The sequence below is a fragment of the Podarcis bocagei genome (genome assembly GCF_964188305.1).
Source record: "Podarcis bocagei genome assembly, chromosome: 17".
NCBI lineage: Eukaryota > Metazoa > Chordata > Lepidosauria > Squamata > Lacertidae > Podarcis > Podarcis bocagei.
Window position 1 is genome coordinate 42,749,009 of NC_138143.1, and position 25,060 is coordinate 42,774,068.

A 25,060-nucleotide genomic window follows, 5' to 3' on the forward strand; every position below is an offset into this window, starting at 1 on the left:
CAAGAAGAGATTTAAAGACTCTCTCAAGGCAAATCTAAAAATAAATGTTGTATAAACACTGACAACTGGGAAACACTTGCCTGCAAGTGCCCCAATTGGAGAACAGCCTTTAGCAAAGGTATCATGGACTTTGAAGATGCTCAAACTTTGAAGATGCCCATCACGTGTAACAAACTACAACTCCCAATATTCCTTTGGGGGTAATGTTATTTAAATGTTTTAGACTGGAGTCTTTCAAGCTTCTCTTGCCTATCCCCACATAAGTGACAGTTAGAGCATGACAGAGATAAATGGTTTAGATATGCCAAATTAAAAGCAGCTGGTCACGAAACCACACCAGAAGAGATGCAACCCTGGAGTTAATCCAAATTATGCCCAGAGCCTGGTGCACATACTTCAGAACTCACTGGGAATGATGACTGATTTGCTCTTGCATTTGACATATGTATGTGTGTGAAATCGCCAAAAAAAGTATCACATTTGCCATCAGAAGATAAATTTGAAGCATGAGGGCACTGGTTAAGGAAATACGCTAAAAACAGAGAGTCAAATTGCTTTGATGTTATTTTAAAACCATAATAGCTCAGGAAGAAAGATACCATCAAGTGTGAAAGAAGTGAAGGAAGTTTCTATTTAAAAAAATGAAGCTTTTCTCAGGTGAGAATAAAAAAAAGAACATACTCTGTACATGTAAACTACAACAGGGGAAGCGAAATATTGAGAGCGTATTTAGCTAGAAATAGAATTGTAGAGTTGGAAGGGACCCTGAGGGGTATCTAATTCAACCCCCTGAAATGCAGGAATATGCAGCTGTCCCATACGGGGATCAAACCTGCAACCTTGGTGTTATTGGCACCATGCTCTAAGGAACTGAGTGACCCACTTGGATCATACGGCGTATTTATCCTCAACATGTCTTAAGCTTGTTCACGCCTTGAAAGGTAATTTTTAACAAATGAAGCGCTGTGTACATTTTGCTAAATAAAATGCCATCTGTGAAAGAACACAGCTCAGGAACCAATGTGAGGTTTTAAGCCTGGTTTGACTTGTCCTACCTTGAATATCCTGTTGGCAGGGACCTATGATTTTATTTATTTGTTTGTTCTTTTTCAGACCATGAACATTTCAAAGCGCTGTACAGCAGACACAAAAACAATACAAACAATAAAACAGAATTTAAAACCAATAGAACCAATGAGTGACCAAGTGGCTAGGTTAGGTCAATAAAACAGGAATGCTTGGGAAGGCAAGTCTTTAACGTGCATTGAATAGTTGACTGACAATAGTTTCTTCTTCTTTGGTAATCCCTCATAACCGGGTAAGATTGGCTTCCATAAACATGGGTTTAACTGTGGAGGCCAATTCTGGATCCACACGTCCTTCCACAGTGGGGACATAGGTTTCCAGGTGGGAGTTGATCACGGTGTGGATTTGCCAAGCATGCCTTCCTCTTCCTTCCCCCTTTGTCCTGAGTTGAAGCATCTTCAGAACCCATGACACCTTTGGTAAAGGCTGTTCTCCAATTGGAGCACTCACAGGCTAGTGTTTCCAGTTGGTGTTTATACTACAATTTATGTATGGTGTCTGGAGAAGGTATTCCATAAGGGACAAGGGGAGCTGCCTGTTCCATGTCACTCCAGAGGATCTCGGCAGCAGGCAGCACCACTAGGACCTCATCAGATGACCTTTGTGACCTGGCAGGCCTATAAAGAATAATCAAATAACCTGGTCCTAAATTCTTTAGGATTCCATATTGTACGCCAACTAAACCTTATTGAGCGCTCCCTCTCTCTCTCTCCTGCAAATCTAGTTGTGAGCTACAAGCTTACTTTGCTGGAGTCTGTGGAAATGAGTTTCTGGCCTTCTCCCCAGATAAACTCATCTTGACTCAAAGCATGCAAGGACAAAGCTAGCTTAGGTGGGAAGTTTGCTTGAGAGGACTATCCAATTTGTCAAGTTGCATCACAGCCTTGTTATATGAAGGATTTGACAATTGTGTCAGTGTATGGACAGTTTGTGCCTGCGAATTGGGTAGATAAGCTTCTGGTAGAAGTTCATCCAGAGGACTTCCGGGTTGGCGCGGACAGCTAATGGCGGATTCCCTCCGAGCTCCGGAGGGAATCGGCTCCGCTGAGGACGGGTCCTGCCGCGACGGCGACGCGGGGACCCTCAAAAACCTCAGGCGCGGATGCCTGAGGACCTGGTGACTCGGTGGGCACCTTAAGCGCTCTCCCCGATCCACGAAGAGCCTTTTTAAAGGCTACGGAGAGGATACGGAGAGTGGCGTGGTGCTGAGAGTAAACCGCTACCCCAGGGGAGCGAAGCCGTGTGCCATGGCTGAAAAGCGCTGACTTGTTTCCTTAAATTCGGACTTGAAAAGAAGCAACCCATGAGTAGAGGATTTGGACTTTAAAATAAATTATCTCTGAATTTGATACGACCGGGGGATGTGTCAAAAGGAAGTCCGCACCCCCCTTCCTGCAGAAGATTTAAAGCAACGATAGAGAACTAAGCTGGAGAGCCTACCCTTTTGGGGTGAGTTAATAAGACATTAACTTTCACGATTTGACAAAACAAGTTGTGAGCTGGAGTGCAAGAGTGGAATTTTAGAAGACTTTCTTCTTGTCATGTGTAACCCCCCCCTCCCGGGCCCGGGAGCGTCCTGCCTCTAAGTCTGCTGAAGAGGAAAGGAGTTTGACAGCTGTCAAAACTGTCAAACGGGCAATTTAAAGTAAAAAATCCTTTTAACCTAAGATCCCTCTGGACTAAAAGTGATACAATTGAACTAAAGTTGTTGGAAACAAAGAAACTAACGAGGCAGAGGGCTGTTGGAAAAGGATTATTAAGTATCAGATTCCCTCTAGGGGGATTCCTGAGACATTACAATGGCAGTGGATGGAAAGTTACTAGCGGAGCTAGAAAAAACATTTCAACTGGTTGGAATTCTACAAGAGCAGAGTTTGGCTATGAACAAACAGCTTATGACCTTGACTTCTGGAATAAACAGCTCTGCTGAATGTACTGAGGATGTGAATAAGAAAGAACCCACAGCTGAACTGGAAGAGATATTTCAAGAATTGAAGACTAAACAAGGAGAGGAGGAAACTCAGATGGAAAGTACCAACCAGGAAGCGACACTAGTGGAGCATAAACAAGAAGACCTTTGGATAACATGGATTACAAATCTGCGAAAGATGAGAAAGATGAAGGAGGAGGCCTCTAGAGCATTTGGAATACAGGAACTTAAAATAAAGAAGAAATATGACTGGGGCCTCCATTTCAAAGATGAAGGGTGTGTGAATCTTTTGCAGCAATGGTTTTCAAGCTTTCTTGTGGAAAGAAGATTTGGTTTGAATGAGACAGAACTTCCTCGAGTTTTATTGAACAACATAAAGGACTACCAACAAGACCGGCGGAGAGGGACTGAAAGAGATTGGAAGGCCTCGGACGTGAGGAACCCAGGCTAAGAACTGTTATTATAGACTTATATTTGGGAAGGGACGCAAACCGGGGATGGAAGGGGGGGGGGAAATAGAATGTTAATAACACTCATGAATTTTCGGTTTAATTAATATTTCTATCTAATATAAACTGGGAAATTGATGGGAGGGAACCTGAGTCCAACTTAGGAAAGAGTTTAAATTTTTTATAAGAAGATTATACTAAGATGATGAAGAGGAGATATAATAATTTGCTGACATAATTATGGAAATTGGGATGCTTGAAGGGGTGTGGGGGGAAGTCAAGGAACAAGTTTATGAAAACAAGATTTTTGAAATTATGCATGTTTTTGTCTTTGTCTATTAGTGTGTGTTATGTCTTTATAAAATTTGGAAAACTAATAAAAAATTTTTATAAAAAAAAAAAAAGTTCATCCAGCCTCATTTTTTAATGCTTGCATCCTGTCTACATCTAGTGATATTTGTTTTCTGAGCCCCTTTTGTGGATTCTTACACAAGCATATATACAAAGAACTGCTTTATTAGTCTCTTTGCTGTCATCACCCCCGCCAGGAACAGTACTGCAATAGGCTTTTCACCCAGTTTAAAAGTTAGGTGCCCGATTCTCCCTGAGACCATGATAGTGCAATCAGGTCTCTTCTGCACAGTCTTTCTTATTTATTAGCAGAATCTGCATTTTGGGCTTTCTGTAAATCCTCTGACCCAACTATAGCTGCTTCAGAAGAGTCTCTGCTTGCTAGCATGTTACTATGTCACATACCTTGCAGGGTTGGAGACCGGCAATTTCTCTTGCTGGGACAGAGGAAGAGGTGAGAAGTGAGACACAATTCAGGCTGTTGCCTGACAGTCACTGCAGCTTTTCTCAGCCTGCCTTAAGAGAAAAGGGCATGTCTGGGTTGGAGATGTTAGTCTGCAAGCTGGTCCTACTCTTACTGCATGAGGGTGGTAAATGGAGAATGCTCCCATCTTTAACAGAGAAAGGCAGGTAAGGGAGAAAGGAAGCCAGAAACACAAGGCCAGCTCATGGGCCATGTAACTTGTGGTGCACCTTTATTAAGAATGTTTTTTTTAAAAAAAAAATCTTTAGCTTCCTAGGATTTCAGAAAGGTGAACTTGCTTCTGATGCACAAAGGCGGCGGCGGCCTAAAATTTGTGAACATGTTTTCCTTGCTTATTCATGTAAGATTTAAACAAGGTATTCTACCTTGTGAAATGCCCCAGCAATAATCACAGTCATGTCACAAAGAAAACATCCTCCTTTTTTATATGCCACAGCATCCCTTCTCACATAATTGCAACAGGCTGCCAATTAAGCAAGAATAACTTTTATCCACAAAGTGAAGGATAAAAGCAGTTTCAGTTATCTAGGAGTAGACAGCAAATTTCCTCCACGATCAAGATATGTTCTCAGCATGGTAACTCACTGCTATGTAAGATGAACATTAACATATTCAAAACAAACCCTAAATCAATATACCTGGGGCAGGAGAGGTTTTAGACAATCCCTGCAGCTGCAGACTAAAACTGATTTTGTGCAGAGGGTAAAAAATATATAATTAGGTTCACATTTACTAGACATCACAAGGCACCATTAAATGTTAATGAAAACAGAACTAGAATTTATTTCAGCTGTAACAGTATGTCATCTTTAATGGACATATTCAATCATTAACTGAATCAAGTAATCCCAGCCACTTTTATGTATACAAAAATATTCCCCCTCCCATGCCAAGTAAAGGGTGTCTGTCCTGGGTGATTTTTTTCCCCCATTCTTGTTGCATATATCAGTTGCCTAATACTGAAAAAAAAATATTTATGAAGTCCAGCAGTTTCATAGTTATATGATGAGAAAAGTCCTGTGCTGAGCCCCTTTACATTTACCCTGCTATAGGATATGTAAAGTATGCTATGCGCATTCTCCTTGTAAACTTCTACAAGAGAAGCACTGATGATGGTAATTTAACTGAACCTCCCAACTAATTACTGCAGTTGTACATGAGCTGATTTGCAAGAGAATGGAAAGTACTGTCGAGTCACATGAAGCATTAAAAAACACCCATTTTAGACAACCCCCTGCTTGACTATTTCAAAAGACAAGACATTTCCTCCAAATTGGCAAACTTTTGCAGCACTCAAAGAAAGGAACCATCCGAACTGCTGCTCTTTGCCACACTCAAGCAGAGGGGATGCAGCTCCAGGGGCCAGGGATTAAAACCTGTGTTCTTTTTAAGCAAGGAATCACTGGCAGGACTGATAGTCATGAAAAGTGGAGCTTTGATTTCCAATTTCTTTTCCTCCTACCTCCTGTAGAACATAGTTACTAAGGAAGGTTGACTGCACAATGGAAACCCCAAGAAACGTTGAGAAATACATTCACAGAATGACAGTTGATTAAAAAATATATAAATGGGTTTTGTTTTGTTTTTAAAGTCTAAGCGGAAAACTACCTGTAAGTGATTTGCAGATCAAGAGAAGCCATTGACTTCCCAACCCCCAATTCCACGTATCTACCATTCGGTTCCAAAAAAAAAAGGGACACACTTTCCTTAGCACCAGAAGATAGTTATGAGCAGATGTTGACTTGGGCTGTATATACATTCTTTAATGCAGTACCTTCCCCTTTGAACTTCTTTGCCTTATCTACAACTGATCAGGGAAAACAGTGTTGGCACTTGAGATTTAGATGTGCTTCAACATCTTTGCAGAAGGAAAACAAATCCTCAGGAAATACAATATAAAACATAGCAAACTATGGCCAGAGAAGCAGTAGAAGAACATTTCCTGTACAAGGATTCGGAAAGGGTGAACTTGCTGTTTTTTTCTGATCAAAAGAATAAGCATGCAGTTGGGCAAAATGTCTAATGGACCAAATAGGTGTCAGGATACTCTGCTAGCCTGGTAAGGAATCTTGTTTCCTGACTTCTCTGCAATTAAAGGTTGCGCAATATTGCAAATTGCTTGAACTTTCCTGGTCTCCATGTCCCCTTGTTTCTCAATTCAGCATCACAGTGAAATTACAACATCTGCTAGCAAGGTTACATTGTAACCCCCACCCACCCACCCTCAATAAAGATTTTTCAAAGCAGAAAAGCGCAAGATACAGTTAAAAGTTCAAAATCAGGAAAGAAATGCAGTTTAATATTGATTTAGGTGATAGGGCAGTTACCCTCCCCTCCCTGGTACGTTTCACCAGATGGAGAGGAGAGTTGTAATGTTAAGCTGGCATTGCTGTACTGGATTGCTAGAAGCTCAAAATGAAATTGCAAACAAAAGCGTAACAAAATACAAAGCGAGAGCTTGGTAAAGTAGGCTACAGTTCTTACATTACAATATCAGGAGAAAACCAGTTATTTTCTGAATCCTCACAATGCTCCCCAATAAGCCACTTCCATCTGGTGTTCCATTGCATCCCCTTTTAATATTCTTCTAAGACGAGTGCCAAATCTTCAGAAGCGTAATGGAGGGGGGTGGGAGAAGCAGTTTCAATCATCTTCTATCTTAGGGAGCATATAATCTCAGCAAGCAAACAGAGTTCAAACCAGCAGAGCCATTTAAAGGCAAAGCTTCCTTCCTTCCTTCCTTCTCTTTCTTAAAAGTAAGAGTCACAGACTGATCTTCTTTAGTAATCTTTAATGTTTGGCTCCTCCACCGTTGCCAGAGCCAAGGGTCGTTCTGTTGTTAGTGCAATACCTATAACGAATGAGAGAAGTGTGGAAGATGGTACAGTCCACTCTGAATCCTCACCTACATCAGCCAAGAAAACACTGCATCAGCTGGTCACTTGACGACCGCTCAGAAAGCTGAATCTTCTTGCCGGCCACTTTGTCTCAAAACACAATGAAGAAATGGTGGCTCAAACGCTCTGAATTAGCTTCCAAACTGATGCATGTTCAAATAGTAAACAAGGCCAAAACCGCCAAACCAAGTTCAAAACTAGAGACCGATAGACTCCATTACAAAAAAATAAAAAAGTGGCATGGTATTAGGAGCCTGGATGCAAGGTATTGCTTAAACTCTGCCCTTCAGTGGGAATGCAGGAGGATCACACACATACCGAGGAAAAGCTGACCTTTGGAAGACCGAATGAAGGCCCCACCCCAGCTAGAACCGCATACTACTTCCATCCCAAAATTGCAAAGAAGTAGAGCTATAGAACCCAAACACACAATTTGACAGTCCTTGGGAAGTTATTAATTTGTTGGAGAGGATACAACACACATTAGGAGCGGGAGGACAGGGACGGGACCAAAAACAGACAGCAGACCTCTCTTTCCCTATTTGGTGACAAGAAAGTGCAAGAAAGCGTTCCTTGGGTTTTGTTCAGTTGTCAGACTTTTGCACATCTGTGTTCTGGCCGAGACAAGGGACTTTGAGGTTTTTTTGCAGCACGTGAGCATCCGCTGGTTCTATCCTCTTGTAGTAGTTCTTCTTTGTCTCAATGATCTCAAATCCAAACTTTCTGTAGAAGTCAATAGCAGATTCATTGCTAATCTGGACATGTCTGGGTAAAAAAAAAGAAACCAAGGGAGAAAAGCATTACCATTTATGAAGGCTGGAACTTGGATCTATATGCTAATGAACTGTTTATCTGAAGAGTGGAAGGGAAAATGGAAAAGCAAGGATAGAGAAGAGATTAAAACAGATGTTACTAAATTTGATAATAAACAAAAGTCCATCCAACTTCTGTATCCCATGTTACTTTCACCTATCATCTTTACTACGGCGGGGGGGGGGAAATCTTGCATGCCAGCTTATAACACAAGTGCCCAGAAATCAAGTACAGTCGTACCTTGAAGCTGAATGGAATCCTTTCTGGAAGTCCGTTCAACTTCCAAAACATTCAGAAACCAAAGCGCGGCTTCTGATTGGCTGCAGGAAGCTCCTGCAGCCAATCAGAAGCCCCGTTGGACGTTCAGGTTCCAAAGTTCGTTTGCAAACCCAGACACTCACTTCTGGGTTTATGGCGTTCGGGAGCCAAAATGTACAAGTACGAAGGTGTTTGGGATCCAAGGTACAACTGTCTATGACCATCCTATGTAAACGACTACCTACCTTTTGCCTTTCTGATTTCAGCGACAAACAGCTACTATTCTAACACAAAAAGCTACTCTAGAGCACATGTCCTAACCTGTTGTCTGCCAAGTACTTTGGACTAAAACTCCCATCAGCCTCAGATAGCATGGCCATCCCAGGGATGATGGAAGTTAAGTCCAGGATGGGGAGGAAAACAACATACAGTACTGCAGAGCTCTCTTAAACCAGAAGGTAACAATACTACCAAACTGGCCCCCAAGAAAGTTATACCTTGATAGCGCTGCAGATGCACAGCAGCAATTGCACCAGGTGGGCCTTCTTTGAGAAGGCATCCCACAACTGTGGTGCCATGATCAAGCAACCCTACATGCTCATGTGCTGTATCTCAGATTGGGGGACAGCTAGTAACTTTAGAGGACATATTTACAGGGTTGGGTTTACATGTAAAGAATTATGCTTAGGAGCCTTTTTTAACTGCTGTTTATAAGTCTAGCTCTTACAGAGCTCAGCATGTCCCTGGTCAATGGATATAGGCACTAATAATAAACAATCCAGACACAATACTGATAAAATAAAGAGGGCATCACTTACCAAAAAGTAACAAGACTGTACAGTCACACCTTGGTTCTCGAACGTAATCCATTCCAGATCCGTTCGACTTCTGAAAACATTCGAAAACACTTCCAGGTTTGTGGCATTTGGGAGCCAAAATGTTCGAGTCACAAGGCGTTTGAGAACCAAAGTATGACTGTAATGTATGTACCTCCTGTGGTTAGCATTTGCACTGCGTGGTAGTGTCAATATAATTAGTGCCCCTACTGTGTCCCAGCAAACTCTAGTACTCGAAAGCAAAAGTCTTATATTAGTTGTTCTTTAATACTATGTCACAAGACTTGAGCGCCAACATTTCCATGCATGCCAACTAAACATGTAAGCAACCAATTCCTCCTGCCTAGGCCAGCAATGTCTTTCTACTTACAGATAGATATTGTCGAAAGTGCCATCTTTTTCACAGATGTTTAACACATGATTCAACATTTTAGTTCCTACAAAGGAAGCAAGACAAAATGGAAGAAAGTTATTCCCAGTTTCAAATACTGCAGCATCTTGCAATATTTGTTATTTTACAAACAAGTACTAAATTTTGTAAGCTTTAGAGGCACATGTTCCATAGCCAAGAGCCACCTCATCATTTACAAAACAGCCTTACCTATCCCCAACCTTCGGTAAGGGGCCAGACATCCAAGCGTCATGATGTACAGTCTTTTCTGATTCTGAGAATGATCTACTCTACAGCACACTGCACCCACTGCAATATCATTGAAATAGGCTGCCAAAAAGAGGGGTGGGGAGAGGAAGAAAGCATATTATTTTGGGTTTTTTAAATCCACCATATCCTGAGGGTTTCGGATAAATATAAATATATAGATTTAAGAATACTGCATAATTAGAACAGCAAGACACACTTGCATATTATATATTAAATATATAACAATAAATGTGATCCCATCCCTGCTTAACTCCACGCCTCAAACTAAATATGTAACAATAAAAATAATCCCATCCCAATTTAACTCCACATATCAAATATCAGGTCAAACAAGGTCTAATTCTCACTGAAGGGAAGTCTGTACTATGCTGGTAGAACTCCAGGCTGAAGGGGACAGAATAGTCCCTTGTAAAAATAAGATCTATAATCCTGCATGCATAAAACTAGCATATTAAAGAGAATGCAGGAGTACAACCCTTTCCCCTCATATTCTGTGTGCCAGAAATACTATGTATAATGGACAATTCAATCAGACCTGAAGTACAGCCTAAAGTGATAAAATCAAGACAGAGTTCTACATCTGCAGTAAGAGCTAGATCTTGCAATACTTTAGGAAAACTCTGATGCACAGTGGTCCACAGTTCTGCTTGTCACCCCCACCATAGTGAGTGTTTCATTACCTTATGGCAAGGACAATGAGAGGGGAATCAACCTCTTTCTACCTTGGATCATCAACTGAGTTGTGCTGAATTTCAAAGGGTGTCTGTGACTGCAATAAGGGGGATGACCTCAATCCCCTCTCCAGCTCCAAGCTAAACAGGAAGGCTAGAGTTGACCATGGCACTCTTCTTGCTTCTGCTGCCTGCCACCAAAATGTTGGTGAATAGTCAAGGTACTCAGAATGCCTCAGCCAGCTAGCTCCAAAGCAAGCTCCTACTCCCCCTCCTCAGTTCCGAAAGCCTGGAGCTAGAGAGGGAAGCTGGGGCTTGTCCCTGAACTCCTGCAGGGGTGCAGCAAGAGGTCAAAGTTACAGTCTTATGAATACCCACCTCAGAGTAGGACTCATTGGGTGAATCCATACTTAAAAGCAGACCCAATGAAATCAACAGGGCTTACCGTATTTTTCGCTCGAAAACACGCACCTGACCATAACACGCACATAGTTTTTAGAGGAAAACAAGGGGGAAAAAATTCTGAATGAAACAGTGGATGTATCATTTTTGTGCTTCATGCTGTGGCCACAGACATGTGATTTGACGGTGAGTTTGGGGTAGCCCAATGCAAAAATCCTGAGAATCCATGTGGATCTGTGCTTTGTAACCACGTTTTTGTACCATTGCAGCCCCAGGCAACAGTGGGTGCGTGATTTTTTTGGTGCAGGCTGTAGCCATGGACATGCTATGTGATCTGATGGTGAATTTGGGGTGTCCCCATTGCAAAGATCCTGAGGATCCATGCTTTGTAACCACGTTTTTGTACCATTGCAGCCCCAGGCAACAGTGGGTGCGTGATTTTTTTGGTGCAGGCTGTAGCCATGGACATGCTATGTGATCTGATGGTGAATTTGGGGTGACCCAATGCAAAGATCCTGAGGATCCATGTGGATCAATGCTTTGTAACCACGTTTTAAGTGGGGAGGGAAGGAAAAACATAGAAGGGACAAGGAGCACTGAGAGGGGTGTGCGGAGAAGCAGCTGGCTAAGAATGCAGGAGAGGGGTTTTACCGGAGGGAGGAAAGTAAGGCAAAAGTTCCCCCACCCACCCACCCACCCACCCAAGTCAGCCAGCTCTCTCTGTCTCTCCCCCACCTGCATGTTGCCTGCGAGTCCCTAGTCGCAGCAGCAGCACCGGAGCACGGAGAGGAATTAGAAGGAAGGACGCTCTGCTTTCCCCTCTGCTTGCCTGGAGGGGAGGGGTTTTCTCTGCTCTTTGTTCCGTTTGAGCAAACACAGTAACGAAACAGAAGAGGGTGGGCAGTAAGACCCTGAGGCAGAATGCAGGAAAGCAATAGCTTTCTCTCTCGGGAGGCTTGAACGCACGTGTGGCTGCCCGCAATCAGTTTACCCCACCGAGAATGAAGATAAACTGGTAAAATAAGGGGGCTGGGTTAAAACTAAAGGGAAAACCTCAAAGATCCCTCAAGAACAAGGCAGGGGGTTCGGGGCTCCCAAAGCTGAGCTGCAGCCTTAGAAGGGGAAAATGGGGCTTTCGGAGGTGGTTTTTACTGCCCCACTGCTTCCAATTTTTTAAAAGGCAAATTGCAGGAGAAGATGCAGCAGTCAGTCACTCTCTCACTCCCTCCAAGCACCCACGCTAGCGAACAAACACACAGGCAACCACACACTCACAAAGCACACACACTAGCAAACACACAGTCGCGCTGCAGAGTGGCCAAACCTCCTAGCAAGCACTTCCCTGGCTTCTGCTGACCGCAACGAAGACGACCCTCGAAGAAAATGTGTGATGCACTCGGGCCAGTCGGCTCCAGGGACCACACATTCGCTCAATAACACGCATAGACATTTCCCCTTACTTTTTAGGAGAAAAAAATCTGTGTGTTATAGAGGGGAAAATACGGTATTTTAGTCATGGACCAAGATTCCAATGGGGCTGCTCAAAGCATGACTTATTTCGGACCCAATCCATTCAGTTCAACGGGACGTACTTCTGAGAAAGCATGCATAGGCTGAAGGGGAGGACCACCTTAAAAAAAATCCGTGAAACCCTGTTGTGTGTGCAGGAGGAAGGTTTACACCTGAGGAGTTGATGAATGGGTTTCTCTCTGTGCATATCATTGAGACATGTGAGAAGATACGTTAAGCATTTGAGCATAAAAGAATGACATTATTCATTTTAAAGGCCATGATGTAGTACAAAGGGAAAACGGGTTTCTAATGTAACATATGAAAAGTAATTTAGGGCTGCATAAGTTGTCAGTTCTGTATACTGCAGTCAACAGGCGGCTAGTGGTGATGCTAAAACACTCACAACTTGGCATGGAGGATCTTCATGAGGAAATGGGCCACTGCTTCCCGCACTTGTTGAAGCTTTTAAACAACCAACAAGGGCACTAAGTTTTTCTGAGCAGCTGTGGAAGGTAAAAGCTGGTAGCTCTCTATGGCTAGAACAGGAGGAGCTGGAGGGGAAGGAAAAGGCACGGACAAGGGGAAAATGGGATGGACAACTATCTCAGGCCAAAGAGGTACATACCTGAGGAAGATGGCAGAATAAAAGGCAGTATCTGCATTGTATGTGCAGGCCCAGGTTGCATGGCGTGCAAGGCTTCATACAGTGAGAATAATTAAGGTATCTGGTAAAGCTATCCTCACGTAACAGATGATGTACTGAATCTAGCAGATAAACCAAGAACAATGGAAAACCCTCTATCTACGAACCCACCAAATAAAAAAGCAAGGTACTATACCCAGTTTGGCAAGCTCGCCAACCTCCAACACATCCTTGTAGAACTTGTCATTGTAGCTGACGGGGAAAATGACTTGGTTTAACCGCTTCAGCTGCTTAATGTTGTGTGGCGTCACATCACCCAGCTCGATCCGGCTACTGGAACAAATCAAAACATGCTTAATACCTCTAGGAATCCCACTGTGATTAAGCTATACTAGAAACAGCAGAACTGGTCACCTTGTCATCTCCAAGCACTTTGGTGCAATATCCCCATTCTGAACAGAACCCTCCTAAATCTATCATGCAGGATTTCATAGGACTCTTTTTTAAAAAAAGCAAACACCTTGCAGTTACTCAAACTGAAATTTGGCCCAGTGCTTTCAGGTTACACTGATCTTATGGCAATTAAATTTATACAGTGGTACCTCGGGTTAAGTACTTAATTCATTCTGGAGGTCTGAAACTGTTCTTAACCTGAAGCACCACTTTAGCTAATGGGGCCTCCTCCTGCTGCCGCCCCACCAGAGCACGGTTTCTGTTCTCATCCTGAAGCAAAGTTCTTAACCCAAGATACTATTTCTGGGTTAGCGGAGTCTGTAACCTGAAGTGTATGTAACCCGAGGTACCACTGTACATGGATTGTACCCAGAGCAACAGGATCAAACCATCATCTATCCAGCTTCTCAAGGGCAAGTCCTCTAACACTGCAGAGAACATAGAAGTCGCGTGTCTTGCTTCACACAAAGCCACAGAAGAGGTGAAATACTGGCACATGTGACTTTTGGGAGTTTCAGAGGACAGAAGACCCATAAGTCACACTCACAGCTTGCTTGCTTGCTTGCTTCCCCAACACATCTAAAGATGCCAGGAAAGAAGCAGGAAAAACTTACTTTGAAACTCATCAGAAAGTGAAACAGGACACTTTGCCTCTTCCACAATTTTGTGGCATGTCTGCAAGCCTCAGTGAGAGGGAGAGACTGGTAGTGGTAACCACAAATAGCAGCTGCCTAGTAAACCAAGCCATAATGTGTGGATCCTGGGAAGCAACCTGTCACTTTAGAGTTGAGAAGGAAGCCAAATTAGCTCCTCAGAATGGCAGGAAGTAACATGAGCCATGCTGGAGACTTGAACCACTGGCTGTACGAAAAGAATTCCCAAGTTCACATTACAAGGCTCAGTCAAACATATAAACAAGACAACAGAACAAGTAAGCAGGGACATACATAAGATATAATACATTTTCACATATAATAAGCCTTTACCCAAAACACATTTCCAGCAGTGAAACCGCATACAGCCATAGTTTATTGTTCACATTAAGAAAGTTAACACCCCCAAAAGGAGTCAGGGTCTCAGGGACAGAGAGTGGCTGGAAGTAGGGAGGCAGAAAAATGTCCTCCTTTCCTTCCACTCTGCAGACAAGCCCTGGATTCTCCCAACTCCCCCTTTCCTTCATATAAATATATATTTTTGGCACCACAATTAACACATATTAAAGGCCTATACTGACGGCAGAGACACCCACCTTGAGTGTCCAGTTCACAAACCTAAGACTTACTGTATTTTTCCATGTACAATCATACCTTGGTTTTCCAACAGCTTAGTTCTCGAATATTTTGTCTCCCAAACCTGGAAGTGACTGTTCCAGTTGGCGAACTATTTTTGGAAGCCAAACGTCCGACGGGGATTCTGCAGCTTCTGATTGATTGCAGGAGCTTCCTGCAGCCAATCAGAAGCTATGCTTTGGATTTCGAACAAGATGCCCCCAAGATCTATTGGAAGTCTAGCTGGGAGAAAGTTCTCCTCCTACACCCTCAGCATCAGTTTTAATCTGAAATCTTAGGCGCAGTACTGCACCCAGAGCTCAGAAACTGCTCACATTTATGAAATTCCCTGTCACAAAACGCTCCTAGAACAATGGGAGTTTCGAACACTGTCCATGTGGTCACAATTAGACCCATGCCAGTAGTAAAACGTGTCTGGCACATGGCTATTTCCAGAGAGAAATATGGCCAGAGAGAGTACATACTGTGTGTCTCAGCATCTGACTTCTGCTCTCACGTGGGGCTCATACACTGCCTGAGATGTGCTGCACCACTGCAATGAAAGCCCTGCCATTCCAAACTGGGCAAGAAGGGGGGGGGGTCAATTTCCTATCCAATCACTGACTTCACTGAGAAGTTAATACTTGACCTGGCAAATATTATTACTATTTATTACTATTCCATGAGACAACTGAGAAGTAGCTGTGTTGAGCTCTCAGGAGCTGAATCCAAATGCAATGACAGAATAGTAGAGGTTGAAAACCTTAACAGGCTTGCTCATATTAAGCACTTAGAAAACTGGTTATATCAGGAGATATGAAATGAGAAATATAGTCAAAGAATCTCAAGGCTAGCTACAGCTGTGTCTTAAGAAAGAACTTATAAAGAACTTTATACTGCTTTCTTTGATGCTTTTCATATTTCTATTCTATGCGAGAGAGTGTGTGTGTGTGTGTGTGTGTGAGAGAGAGAGAGAGAGAGAGTCATTATTTGCAGGTGTGTGGTGTTTTTTTTAAAAAAAACCCTATTCACTTAAGTCTTGGAGTGTTTTGAAAGGAACACCTTTTAATATATAAATACAACTTGTAGTTGCTTATTGCAGACTAAGTAGGCAATAACTGAAAAGGCATCTATGCATAATCTCATGCTCCAGCCACTAATAACAACTTTGCAAAAGGTTTTAGATTAGTCAGGTTTTTTGAGTGTTGCTTGTGTATGTGTTTCTAATTAAGTGAGAAATTGTAGTAATCTTTCTGAAGCTGCAGTTGTGTCTGTTGTGTACCGAGGGGGGCTGAACTGGGATTGTATATGATTTATCTTGATTTTACAGTCAAATTATACAGCTGTCTTAAAAACAATACATTTTTTAGCGCCAGACATTCCTCTTATTAGAAAGAGAGTAACTCCAAAGAGGAGAAATAATGTTCTATTGGCCAGTTGGAAATGTCACCATGTACAGACTTTTAACACACTGTGAGAACAAATTAACAATCTGCTTCTCTAAAGAAAGAACCAGGAAGTTATTTGCACACTGTAGCAGTACAGAGGAGGCATTTCTATTTATTTAAGACAGAGTCCACCTGTTAGCCAAAAAGCCTTTCAGACCAGCTTTCAAAAACCAGTGCTAAGACTCAGGCTCACAATTGAAAAAGATATAACACATGAGTAAAAAGAAATGGGTGGGAGGAAGGGAATATAAATTCAGACCCCTTAAAAGATACCACTTTTATAATATGGTTATGTCTATTCAGATTCTGGCTATCTAGAGCAGTGTTTCCCAACCACTGTTCCACGGCACACTAGTGTGCCGCGAGATGTTGCCTGGTGTGCCGCGGGAAAAATTAAAAAATTCGAAAGATTTTTTTTTAAAAAAAGTCAAATTTTCGATTGGGGCGCCGTCACTAGATGACCCCTGGGGTTCCCTCCCTCCCTCCCGCTCTGCGCCTCCCTCCTCCTCCTCCGGGGAGGCCCTTCCTGGCTCTCGGCCAAGGCTTGGCGGCTGCCACTCACTCACTCGCTCGCCCACCCGTCCCTCCATCCCTGCACCCGGCCTCTCCCCCTCCGTCCCCGGCGCGGGGGCTGCCGGGATCCGTAGTCCCCTCGCCCTAGGGCTCCGCGCCCGCGCGGGGTGCGCGAACTACGTTTCCCAGCGTGGCCTGGCGGGCCGGGCGTTTTGTTTGAAGCGCTCTTCTCCCGGCCATGGAATGAGCGCAGCGGCGGCGGCCGGGCGGGCAGGGGCTCTTCTGCGCAGACCCCGCGCAGCCTGCCTGCGCCCCCGCGGAGATCGGGCGGCAGGATGGAGCCCGGGGATCCCCGCGGAGGCAGAGCGGCGAAGGCGGAGGCTGCCCCCCAGGTAGGGCTGCGTCGGGGGTTTTTAATTTTTGCAGTGCTGCATCCGCACCGGAGGGGACGCATCGGACCGCGGGGAGACCCCTTGGCGGGCGTGCAAGGCAATGCATGCGTGCAGGCGTTGCATGGAGTGCAGTGCAATGCAATGGCAACGCGGCGCCCTGCATGCATGCATGCAACTTCCACCGGCGCTCCGGACTTGGCAGGTGAGGGGGGTCCCCAGTGGGCGGCAGAGAGAGCCGGGAGGGCGAAGGGGAGCCGGGGGGGAGCAGCGCTGCTCCCCGAGCCGAGCCCGGGGGGAAACTTCGGCGTCGTTGCGCCGGGTGTTGGAAGCGGAGGCTGGCGGGGGCCCCTCACCTGCAAAACCTGGTCGCCTCTCATATATTTCGTGCATTGCATTCATCGCCCGCTTTCTCCTCCAAGGAGCTCCCGGGGGCGCGCGTGGTTCTCCCCGTGTTATCCTCGCAACAACAGCCCTGCGAGGTGGGTCAGGCGAGTGGCCCAAGGGAGCACCCAGGGATTGTCCTGGCCAGGTGGGGTGATTTGGACCCTGCTCTCTGCCCGGTCTTCGTCCTCATTTAGCCCCCACATGTGCATGACTGTGCATGACTGAGGTTTTCCCCCCTCGTCTTGGCTATGGTGTGAGTCTGTGCTGTTAATTAATGGGGTTCTGCCTTCGGAGAAGATGAGCCAGCCCTCAAGGAGGTGATTATGTAATTTGCTAGCAATTCATGTCCCTCCCGGCGTGACGCTGTGCGCTGACGTCACGGGGCTGTAATGGTGGTGTGCCTCGAGATTTTTTTCATGAAACAAGTGTGCCTTTGCCCCCAAAAGGTTGGGAAACACTGATCTAGAGCAGCAGCAACTACTTGCTGATGCCAGTGGCAATTCTGGCAGTCTTGCCCTTGGGAAAGTCAGCAATGATAGAATAGTATGAAATCTGTATTGCTTCACTCTACCATGCATTTAAGAAACTGGCAAATTCCCCCATATTAACCATGGTGTAAGCTGATTTGTCTGTACGCACTCGGGGCCTCATGGCTGCCTTATTTTGGAAGCTTTGCGACCATTATGAGGCTGCCTTCCTGGTCAGTCACGTTGCCCCCTGAGCATGAAAAACCTTTAATTTCCCCGCTGCTGGACTGTAACTCTTTGCTTCAGACATGACGGGGAAGCCACAGAATGCTGTCTACTTGTGAATGATGAGCCAGTTCTTTAAAAAGTAATTAGCAAAAACAAACCGAGACAGGGATCTAAGCCGCCACCTTAACACAGCAATATCACAGCTCACAGCTCTGCTCACTTCTCAATATATTTATAGCCGGTTACCAAAACGGACCACATGCACATTTGATTTACACCATCATGGAAATAAACTCGTGTATCCACAACCTATCTGTCATTTCTTTTGGGAAAGTTTTAAGCCTTACTCTGTAAGAAAGTGGCCCCAGTCAGTGTTCTTGCATGTCTAAGATTCAAACTTTCTCTGCTAATTTTCCAGTTGTCCCCTCCATCTCTAGAAAACTTTGGACTGCACAAGTTGGGCCTGTTACTTTGATATCATGTTCTTTACTTTAAAGCACTGAAAACTTTTGCAACAGAGAACTTCTGCTGCCAGAAAAGCGGCAGAAGTATTGGCAACAGAAACACCTGGTAGACAAGGGGAAAGACTCCAAACATCTGCCTCCCACAATACGTCTCTATAGCACCACAGACTTTGAGAGGAGTAGGAAAACTGGTGAGACAGTGGTATCAGAAAAAGCCCCAAGAAAAGGAGGTGTCTCTAAAAGCCACTGAAGCTCTGGGAAGATGGTATTGCTAGCAGAAGAATGCCCCCAGGTGGACCAAGGAAAGGTACTAGGAAACAATTTGACTTCATCTGACTCTTACCCACATCACCACCACATAAAATCATTCTACAGCACTATGAATATAATGACCACCAGATTGCTCCTTACATCTGCTTTCCACCTAGCCAGGAGCCTGTGTCACTAGAAGCATGAGAAATATGGGTAATGGTTAGCCTATATATATATTTAAAGGATCAGCAATTCTCCATTAAGTGTCAGTTGCAAATGATAGTTCATTATGTTGTTTTGCTTTTGCATACTGAAAATAATTTTTAAAAATTGGGATTAGCCATTCTTTCTTTATCACAGAATACTAAACATAACCAGATAATACCTGCAAGCACCTAGCCTGCAATCAGCCTGCAATTTTCATCATCCGACTAACTCTGAGAGCAAGGATTCAATGTCTAATCCCCCTCCCCCCCCACTCACATACTCCCAATCCCTGCGGAAGAGTTCTGGAGAAATCAAACATTTGAGCACTATTTTGTGACACTTCGTTGCTCTTAAAAAATGTATTACACAACCATGGATTTTGGAGTTAAATGTTTAAGAAATTTATAGTATACTCTATGGTTGTATAAAGGGTCTTCTGCATTTTATCAATGCATTTTACACTTAACACACTGAATACTGCGCACATTTATTGATAAAGTAGAGGAAGCTTCTTTATACTGAATCATACTGTTAGTCCATCAAGTGCAAATGTCTACTCTGACTGGAAGTGGCTCTTTAGGGGTTCAGACAAAAGCCTTCCCCAGCCCTACCTGATTATACCAGGGATTGAACATGAGACCCTCTGCATGCATAAAGTACCTGATTTAGCATTGCCTTCTTTTAAACCAGCAGTCTTCAGCCTTTCAGATCCAGCCTTGCATTTAACTTAAACATGCTTTTGCGGGCCAATTTCTTAATATTTTACCTTATGTCTGTAGTATACTGGTACTGCTGTTCTGACTCAGATCAGTCTACAACCCACTAAGAGCCTGCCAAAAATTTACATCAAGGCCAAGTCAAAAGACAATATCAGAGTGTAATAAGGATAGATCAGGACAGAAAAGAACGCCAAGACCTCTATCAGGAATTATAGAGCAAAACTGCAGGACCACCAAAAGGGAGCCTGGGATTAGAAAAATAATGCACAATAACAGACCTTCCTGGACACTCACTGACTACTAGCACAATGCATAGTCAAGGAAGTTTGCTATTGCTCATCAGAGCCTAAGGAAAGACCAACTCTAAAGCAAAGCTATGGTGCTACAATAGTAGCTGCTAACATCTGTGTAACATCAATATACAGTCATACCTTGGAAGTCAAATGGAATCTGTTCCGGAAATCCGTTCAACTTCCAAAATGTTCGGAAACCAAAGCATGGCTTCTGACTGGCTGCAGAAAGCTTCTGCAGCCAATTGGAAGCCGCAGAAGCCCCATTGGCTTCTCAAAAGTTCACAAACCGGAACAGTCATTTCCAGGTTTGCAGCGTTCGGGAGCCAAAACGTTCGAGACCTAAGATGTTCAAAAGCCAAGGTATGACTGTAGTTCGGTTAGGATCTTTTATGCTCTCAGAAGCAAATTGAACTTATCTCCAAGTAACTCTTTTAGTACACATGGCAAGACCAACTCCCCTGAATCCATAGAGCAGCATGCTTCTAACACCATGTTCACCATCTGTGCTAATCCGCAGCAAATGGCAAAATGCCTCCATGATGGCACTCTACAGGGCAGATGCACTGACCTCGCTGCATCAACCAGAGTTGCAGGTGGGAGGAATTCAGTAAATGAATTATCTTGCAATTCCAGCAGACGTGGGTCAGAATCCAATTATACAACATACATAGGCTGTGAATAACCACCCTTCTGATGGATTTCAGTTGTAATCTGAAAATGCTGGAGACTTGGCAAAGCCTGTCAACCTAACACAGGGCATTTCATGTAAATGGTAAATTAACTCATGTAATTTCTGTAAATGTAATGTATTTATACATGATTGTTAGATATTCTGTATTCTCTGAACAAATCCTGTGCGGGACTTAACTTGGCAAGGGAAATATTAAGGTTTTAAAATTGGTTTTAACTATAGTTTGTTGAATGCTCTGATGAAAAAGCAAATGATAAAGTAAATAAACAGTTACACTGTTGTAGGTTTTTAACACAGTTTTTAAAGTTATTTCCAAGCACATTTTTATTAATAGCCAAACCTTCCTCAGTTCATTTTGAAATCAAGCTTCCATGGAGAACATTTTAAAAAGTTCTTTTCAAGAACTCTCTCCAAACCTATCATGTTAGTGATCTTTTTGGCTTTTTAGCAACCATGGTGAAAGCAAAAGCACCTTCATGTTTCAATGTGTATTCAACCCTCCTTCAACATTTCATCTATTTTTCAATCAAGTTCTGGCCATTAAATACAGCTCCCCCAGCTGATTTTAAGGCTCTAAGTAAGGAGTCTTGCAGTTTTTCAAGCTACTGACAGATCTGGTCTAGTCAGCGCACCATCCACACCAGGGGGCGGCAAGCTTTACCTCACTCCAGTAGTGATCCTTCCGTGGGCCAGATCGCACACGCGTGAGTGCACGTGGCCACGATTTCCGGCGTCTGCATCTGCGCAGGCACAATTTCCGGCACCACGCAAGCGAGTCCCCGCACCGCGCTGCACCGCTTTAGTGCAGCGTATGGGGACTCACTGAGTGGGCAGCTCAGTTTGGGGGCTGCTCGTGGGCCGGTTAAATGGCCCCTGTGGGCTGCTTGTGGCCCACGGGCCTTAAGTTGCTTACCCCTGATCCACACCATGACTTGCTTGTTTGCCACAGAAGAGAGACTTCTATGTAGGGGGAAATGGCAGACCACTTTTGAAGAGAGCCTATCCAAAGGGGATGCCCTTTTGGGACACAGCATGCCCTATGATAGCATTATGCCTATTGTGGTAGTGGGTTTTGAGGATTTACCCTCCTTGCCTTATACCTGTGCTACTGGAGGGAGAGCAAATAGAAGCCCCTTTCTAGCCTACTAACATGGCTGTTTGGGGACCACAGCTCACTCTCTTTGTGGCCTCTGGGATTTTAGGCGATACTGAGATGTTCTATCAAAAACTGTTCTTACAGTCTCTTCCAAAACAAAGATACAGCTCAAGCCTGGTATTAATAAGCCCAGTTACAATATCTATTACATGTGTAAAAGGTCAGTATACAAAAGCTGGAGGATTTGTACCAACACAGTGAAACCACTATTTGAGTTACATTAGGGTCACATCTCACAATCATACTAGTATGCGCTCAGTTCTGAAAGAGCTGTGGTAGTTTTAAATGAACACCCAAACACATAAGCCCATACATTATATGGGTTGCCATCAGAAGTATATTAAAACTCAGTATTTCAAATGTTACACCAAAAGCAGCCCATCCTTTGGCTTGCACACAGTAGGAATCTCTTCTTCTGTAAGCAATAGTAGCTATTTTTCTCTATTACACATCAAATAAAATAGTCATTTTGAATCCAAGATGTTACTTCAGCAGCGCCAGGATGCCCTGATGCCTGGAACAGTTCTCCAGTTGTTTTAAGTTTAACCAAAGATGGAAAGAAGACAAAGTCCCTACCAGAGAAGAATGGCAAACTAAACTGGAACATGCAGAAATAGCAAAAATGACCAGAAGAAATCAGAAACCAAGTAGATGAAAGCTTCAAAACAGAATGGGAGAAATTAACACTTTATCTTAGAGACCATTGTAAACAAATGAAAACATTAGCAGGTTTTTAACAACACTTGTAATGTAACAAAAACTTTGGATAATGGAGATAGATTTAAAATATAGGTGATGAAATACATGCAGTTGAAAAGGACAACATAAAGACCCATGGAAGGAATGCGGGGGGGGGGGTCTGAGATTCAGGGGAATTTTGTATTTTGAGTATATTTGTGATATTGTAAAAAATATATATCTGTTAAATCAAGTAAAATATTTCCAAAAGGGGGGTGGGGGAGTTCAACCAGTCTTTTCAGAGGACTCACTTTTAGCCCTAACCTGCAACTTTTGGGGGGAGTTGTTTGTTTTGTTACATACATACATCTTCCATGCCCCCCCTTTTAGGCTGACTAGATGCTGAGGAGAATCTACCTCTTTTAAAAGCTGGCACAACACATAATGTTGACTTACTACACATACAAAATATTTATGTGCGTTAAGGATTGCTGTTGCTTAAAAAGAAAGAAAAAAATGTCCTGTGACCACCTCCTTGGCACAGTTAAAATTTGGGTGGGAGATGAAACTGATGGACTATGCAGAGTGAAACTGACGGGGGAAATCAGAAAAGATACAAAAAAAATGTAATCTTAAATATGGAACCCATGGAGGGAGGGAAGGAGGTCCAAAGGTGCAAAAGAACCTTTTATTTTAACGTTTAAAAAGGTTAACGTTAAAATGTAAAAAATTGTGTAAAACCAGCAAAAAATATTTTTTTTAAAAAAAAGTTGGGCTGGGTGCCAACAAAAGAAGAATGCCAGGTGGAACTGGTGGCCTATGCAGAGATGGGAAAACTGTCGGGGAAGATCAGAAACCAGGAAGATCAAGTATTTTTAAAGGACTGGAATAAATTCTTCATTTATTTAAAAGACCACTGTAAACAGTTAAATTCACTGGCAGGGATGTAATGACACTTGGAATGTGGAATAAACTATGGAAAGGACCTTTTGTTTTAATGTCTGAAATGGTTAAAGTTAAAAGGTAAAAAAACTGTGTAAAACCAATAAAAAAAAACATTATTTTAAAAAACGAAGATAAAGTTGGGGGGGTGGGGAAGGGGAGAAACAACAACCTGCGGGCCCATTGGCGGAAATCAGAAGGCCGGAAGGCTCCCTCTCGCCGCAACCTTATGGCGCACCTTGAACCCAGAACCCGCCAAGCCCGAGCCCCTCCCTCCCTCCCTCCCTCGGAACAGAACCGCATCCTCTCCGGAGGAGGAAACGGGGGAGGAATCCGGAGGGGCCGCTTCGCCTCGACTCCCCCTCCCTCCCCCCCCCCAGGAAAGAAGCGCGGGAAACAAAGACCCGCCGCCGCCGCCCCGGGGGGGGGGGGAAACCTGAGGGGGAAAGCCAACCTGGAGGGCGCCTGAGGAGACCCGGCTGGGCCGGGAGGCGGGAAGGAAAGGGGAGGGAAAGGGGTGGCGGCCGCCGCCGGTCCCGCACTCACCCCTTCATAGCTGCTGCTGCTGCTGGCGGGGCCGCGGGGTCCAGCAGCGGCGGTTCAGCCGCTGCTCCTGCTCTGGCCGCCGCCGCCGCCGCTGCTCCACATGGGCCTCAGGCCGCTCCGAGCTCCCGCGCGCGCCTGCGCACAACGCCGCCCCCGCCTCGGCTCGACCTTTCACCTCACGCCGACGTGACGACGGCGACGCTTCGCACGCGCTCCGGCGATGGTCTCTTCGCCCCGCCCCTCCGTTTAGAAGTCACTCAGAGAGCGACTTCCGGGTCCTTTCGTCCCGCCCCCCCGTTTAGAAGTCACTCAGAGACCGACTTCCGGGTTCTTTTGTCCCGCCCCTCCATTTAGAAGTCACTCAGAGACCGACTTCCGGGTTCTTTCTGCTTTTTCTCAAGCAGAAATGAAAGCTATCAGTATGAAAATTCAGGATTTTACATGACGTCGCCTGCCATTTTCTGCCTGTGCCTAATCCTCAATCTGCAAAAAAGATAGAATTTCACTGGTATATTCCAGAGCTGTTGTGAAACACTCTCACCCTCAGTTTGACTCCCGCCTGCCCTATGAACCGTGGATTACACCGCAGGGCTGTCACAGCCCCCCCCCCCATTTGCAACATGGGAGCATTTATGGCATTTATGTTTTTGTTTTTGAAAAACAATTTTTGTTTTTACAGTATATTACTACCGGAAGACTTTCCCCAGTATGGCCGCTGCACGCAATGCCTTCCAAAGAGCTTTAAAATCCAGGAGAGATTCTTGCGAGAAGGTGAATTACACTCTTGAGAGACTTTCTTTGCTCCTCCAAGGCAGAAAAGTTACATTAACGTAAAATTGGGGGAGAACTCTGTGCTGATCATTTTACCTATGACAAGTGAAAACTCACTTACTAAACTGCCCCAGCACAGAGAAACAGCAGGTGTCAACATCAGCTAAGGTTTTCCCCCTCCCTGTTAAATTACAC

General features: G+C 44.2%; 2 protein-coding genes across 3 annotated transcripts in view; one reads left to right on the plus strand and one right to left on the minus strand.

Annotated features, from left to right (window-relative positions):
• Positions 1–5,059: 5,059 nt before the first annotated feature.
• NAA50 (N-alpha-acetyltransferase 50, NatE catalytic subunit) lies at positions 5,060–24,247 on the minus strand. Of its 2 annotated transcripts, none has more exons than XM_081177075.1 (5): positions 24,095–24,247; positions 13,190–13,323; positions 9,706–9,825; positions 9,475–9,541; positions 5,060–7,962 (listed from the first exon to the last, which is right to left on the minus strand). In XM_081177075.1, the coding sequence occupies exons 1-5, from the start codon at positions 24,100–24,102 to the stop codon at positions 7,782–7,784; spliced, it is 510 nt and encodes a 169-aa protein (XP_081033201.1). In that variant the 5' UTR covers positions 24,103–24,247; the 3' UTR covers positions 5,060–7,781. The 2 variants fall into 2 exon arrangements, with proteins under 2 accessions (XP_081033201.1, XP_081033200.1); XM_081177074.1 differs by having other exon boundaries at positions 13,190–13,326; positions 24,095–24,246.
• The window catches only part of LOC308576926 (tumor necrosis factor receptor superfamily member 1A-like), a 94,805-nt gene continuing 78,892 nt past the window's right edge, over positions 9,148–25,060 (plus strand). The window contains exon 1 of the mRNA XM_081177027.1: positions 9,148–9,160. The gene's annotated coding sequence lies outside the window, so the exon portion shown is untranslated. The remainder of the gene's footprint in view (positions 9,161–25,060) is intronic.